The sequence below is a fragment of the Lolium rigidum genome, chromosome 3 (assembly GCF_022539505.1).
Source record: "Lolium rigidum isolate FL_2022 chromosome 3, APGP_CSIRO_Lrig_0.1, whole genome shotgun sequence".
Lineage (NCBI taxonomy): Eukaryota > Viridiplantae > Streptophyta > Magnoliopsida > Poales > Poaceae > Lolium > Lolium rigidum.
Window position 1 is genome coordinate 12011918 of NC_061510.1, and position 3627 is coordinate 12015544.

At 48.2% G+C, this 3627-nt stretch overlaps 1 protein-coding gene across 1 annotated transcript; it reads left to right on the forward strand.

Moving 5' to 3' along the window:
* Positions 1-321: 321 nt before the first annotated feature.
* On the forward strand, positions 322-1113 carry LOC124694568 (pollen allergen Lol p 1-like). The gene has a single exon (XM_047227539.1). It carries the CDS (start codon positions 322-324, stop codon positions 1111-1113), a length of 792 nt encoding a protein of 263 aa, XP_047083495.1.
* The last annotated feature ends 2514 nt before the right edge of the window (positions 1114-3627 follow it).

The following is a 3627-nucleotide window of genomic DNA, read 5'->3' on the forward strand; positions in this document are numbered from 1 at the left end:
TCCGTATCCAAGCCAAGCTCACAGCGGATGTGGCTGCATGCAGATTGTTGACGGATGCAAAAATAGCATACCTTATATTCAGGGGGCACAGGTAAGCACGACCGGTCAGAGACGAGCTCCTCTTGTTCACGGCAAGCCTTATGTTGCATCAGCGGACAAGCTCGGTCCGTCGCCTCACGGACTAACGGCCAGCCGCGTAAGCTACCACCGACATCGCCGGCTTGCCCCCCGTCGTGCTCTTGTTTGTGCCCTATAAATACCATGTACACCATAGCATAATCCATCACAGCTGCATACACAGCAACCAATTCAAAACTCAAGATGTCGTCCTCCTCATCGGTGCTTCTTGTGGTGGCGCTGTTCGCCGTGTTCCTGGGCAGCGCGCACGGCATCGCGAAGGTGCCCCCGGGCCCCAACATCACGGCCGAGTACGGCGACAAGTGGCTGGACGCGAAGAGCACCTGGTATGGCAAGCCGACCGGCGCTGGTCCCAAGGACAACGGCGGCGCATGCGGGTACAAGGACGTCGACAAGGCGCCGTTCAACGGCATGACCGGCTGCGGCAACACCCCCATCTTCAAGGACGGTCGCGGCTGCGGCTCATGCTTCGAGATCAAGTGCACCAAGCCCGAGTCCTGCTCCGGCGAGGCTGTCACCGTCACAATCACCGACGACAACGAGGAGCCCATCGCACCCTACCACTTCGACCTCTCGGGCCACGCCTTCGGGTCCATGGCAAAGAAGGGTGAGGAGCAGAAACTCCGCAGCGCCGGCGAGCTGGAGCTCCAGTTCAGGCGGGTCAAGTGCAAGTACCCAGACGGCACCAAGCCAACGTTCCACGTCGAGAAGGGCTCCAACCCCAACTACCTGGCTATTCTAGTGAAGTACGTCGACGGTGACGGCGACGTCGTGGCGGTGGACATCAAGGAGAAGGGCAAGGATAAATGGATCGAGCTCAAGGAATCGTGGGGAGCAGTCTGGAGGATCGACACCCCCGATAAGCTGACTGGCCCATTCACAGTCCGCTACACCACCGAGGGCGGCACCAAATCCGAAGTCGAGGACGTCATTCCTGAGGGCTGGAAGGCCGACACCTCCTACTCGGCCAAGTGAGCAAGAAGTGAAGTGATCTTCTTCCAATCAGCATAATTTAGACTCAAGATCTCAAATAATCCAGCGGCGCAGGTATACGAAGCGGTGAGACAGACATTATATTCATTCATGCCGTATAGAGAGGAGAGAGATGGCTAAATAAGAGTTTGAGGTCCACACCTTGTGAGAGGTGTATGCAGGAGGCACCCAGTCAAATGTGGTTGGCCCTCCCGCCCCACGCTCGACCTTACTGATTATGTATCTAAGACTGTTCATGATTTTGATATATAGACTAGCACAAAGCACGTACATTGCTGCGGTGCCATATTAAATAAATCAAAAGAACAACATTTCATACGCTTGAATTTGCATGTCAATCAAATCCAAAGGCCATGTATTCATTGTTCTATCTTTTGTACCGTGCAATTGTGTAAATTATAGAACAAATTTTTATACATGTAATAGTTAAAGTCACTAGCCAATTTAAATCGTGTACAATCAGAATAAACTGCTATAGCCATGACAGGTTAACAGTTAAATCTCTACCTTTTTCTCAGAGGACGCTCTCGATCCAACCTATATATCCTTGTGGAGACCCTTCTTGCTTGAGCTCCCTCTCTTTATACCATCACCAGCCTCTCCCCCCTGCCATTGCCGGCTATGCTGGCCAGCAGTGAGTGGGAGGGGAGCCTGGTTCCCTGTTTAGGATTCTTATTTAGCTTTTCTCTCCCAAACAAAGAGGTGGCTGGATCCAGATCCACACTAGTCCCGCTTCTTTCTTCTCTCCCTCAAGATTTTGGCACAGAGGCTGGGAGATGGATGTCGTCTACACGGGGACCCCAGGTCCCTGGATCCAACAACGTGCGGACCGCGACCCAGTGGGACCAAGGTCGTCGGGGAGGATCTCACCTGGGACACCGCCAGGAGAGTTAGCATGGCATCCCGGCTAGCTGTCTCCCGGTAGCTGGGACATGATCGACAGGCAAGACCCCACCAACGCCTGCGATTTTGCAGCGTGTCCTGCATGGCAACATGTATGCCCTGACACGTTGAACCCATGCAAAGAATACTGTACTCGTAACTTCTTAATAAAAAGGCTGTGTGCATCATCATGATGTAGAAGCCGGGGTTTTAATGCCCATTTCGAAAAAAAAATCCCCTGATCATATAAATGGAGGCCCAAGGCTGCGTGGAAGGGGAGGTTGGCAGAGAGAGAAAAGAAGGAACGATTGTAAGGAAGAAAGCACCACCATATAAAGCATAGTTGCACGACGTACGACTTAGCACATCGCAGTCTGAACATGGGTAAAACACTTGTGTGTCTATGTGATTGTGATCTTTGATTGGATCGTCCGAAGGTAGTTCACTACAAATTCAAAGACAATATAATCAGGAAATGCAATTTTGATCTCCTATGCTCCTGCCACCGAGAAATTTTTTTTAAAACATCACAAAAATTACGAACAAATTTTTTACGCGTGTATGTCAACAATTCATGTATGTATGCCAAGTTTCGCGCGAAATCAACATTTTTTGTGTCCTGTGTAAAAATGACAAGCAAATGTCTTGTGAAGAGCTTATTTTTAGCACCAAATTTTATTTTTTTTACACATGACACAAAAAGTATCGATTTTTCGTGAAACGACTTTGCAAACACATAGAACATCAAGATGTATGTGTGACACTTTTTGTCAGAATTTTTCGACATTACATAATACGTTGAAAATTTATTTTTAAAACCAGGAGCATGTGCTCCCGGGAGCAGAAACGACATGTCCCATATACTCAATGTAGTGTAAAAAAGGTTCTTGGAAACATCCTGAAGGCATGATGCATTAGATAATCAAGGCATTAGGAATTAGGTTTGATCCACGTCCTCAATAGTTTGCCACGTCCTGAAGGCATGAGGCATTAGATAATCAAGGCATTAGCTTTGATCCACGTCCTGAAGAATCGAGGCATTAGCATGAGGCAAGAATCAACGAGTAGATAATCAAGGCATGTGGCATCCAGAATAATCTTTTGACATAGCCATCTACTACATCAATTTTCTCACTGCAACTTGGTTTTGGAACAAACCGCAAAATCATTGGGGTTAATGGAAAATAGAATGTGTAGCATGCCGAAGGAATGGGGAAGAATTGCCATTGAGAGAACTTGGAGGCGGCAGCCTGCCTCCCGCGCACACCGATTAGCTGCTGAGATAATGTAGAGAGATGTGAGTAATAGAGGGAAGAGGAAAGTGACAGCATGGTGGCCTGTCCCGCTCTAGTCCCTAGAGCTCCAGCGAGCGTTCCTACAGGAGGTACGATAAGTACAAGCAGTTGAGAATAATCTGGACGGTGCGTTTGGAGAGTGCGGTGGCATCTTACGTAATTACATTAAAGTGTGACACCAGGTATTTGCAGGTTTCCTTTTTACTATTAAGGTGAAACCTGTGAATGCCTAGTGTCACACATGTATTTTTTTTCCTATAAAACTCCATGCCTTATCTCAACAAAAAAATACCTAAAAACATACGTATTGTTAGCGTTA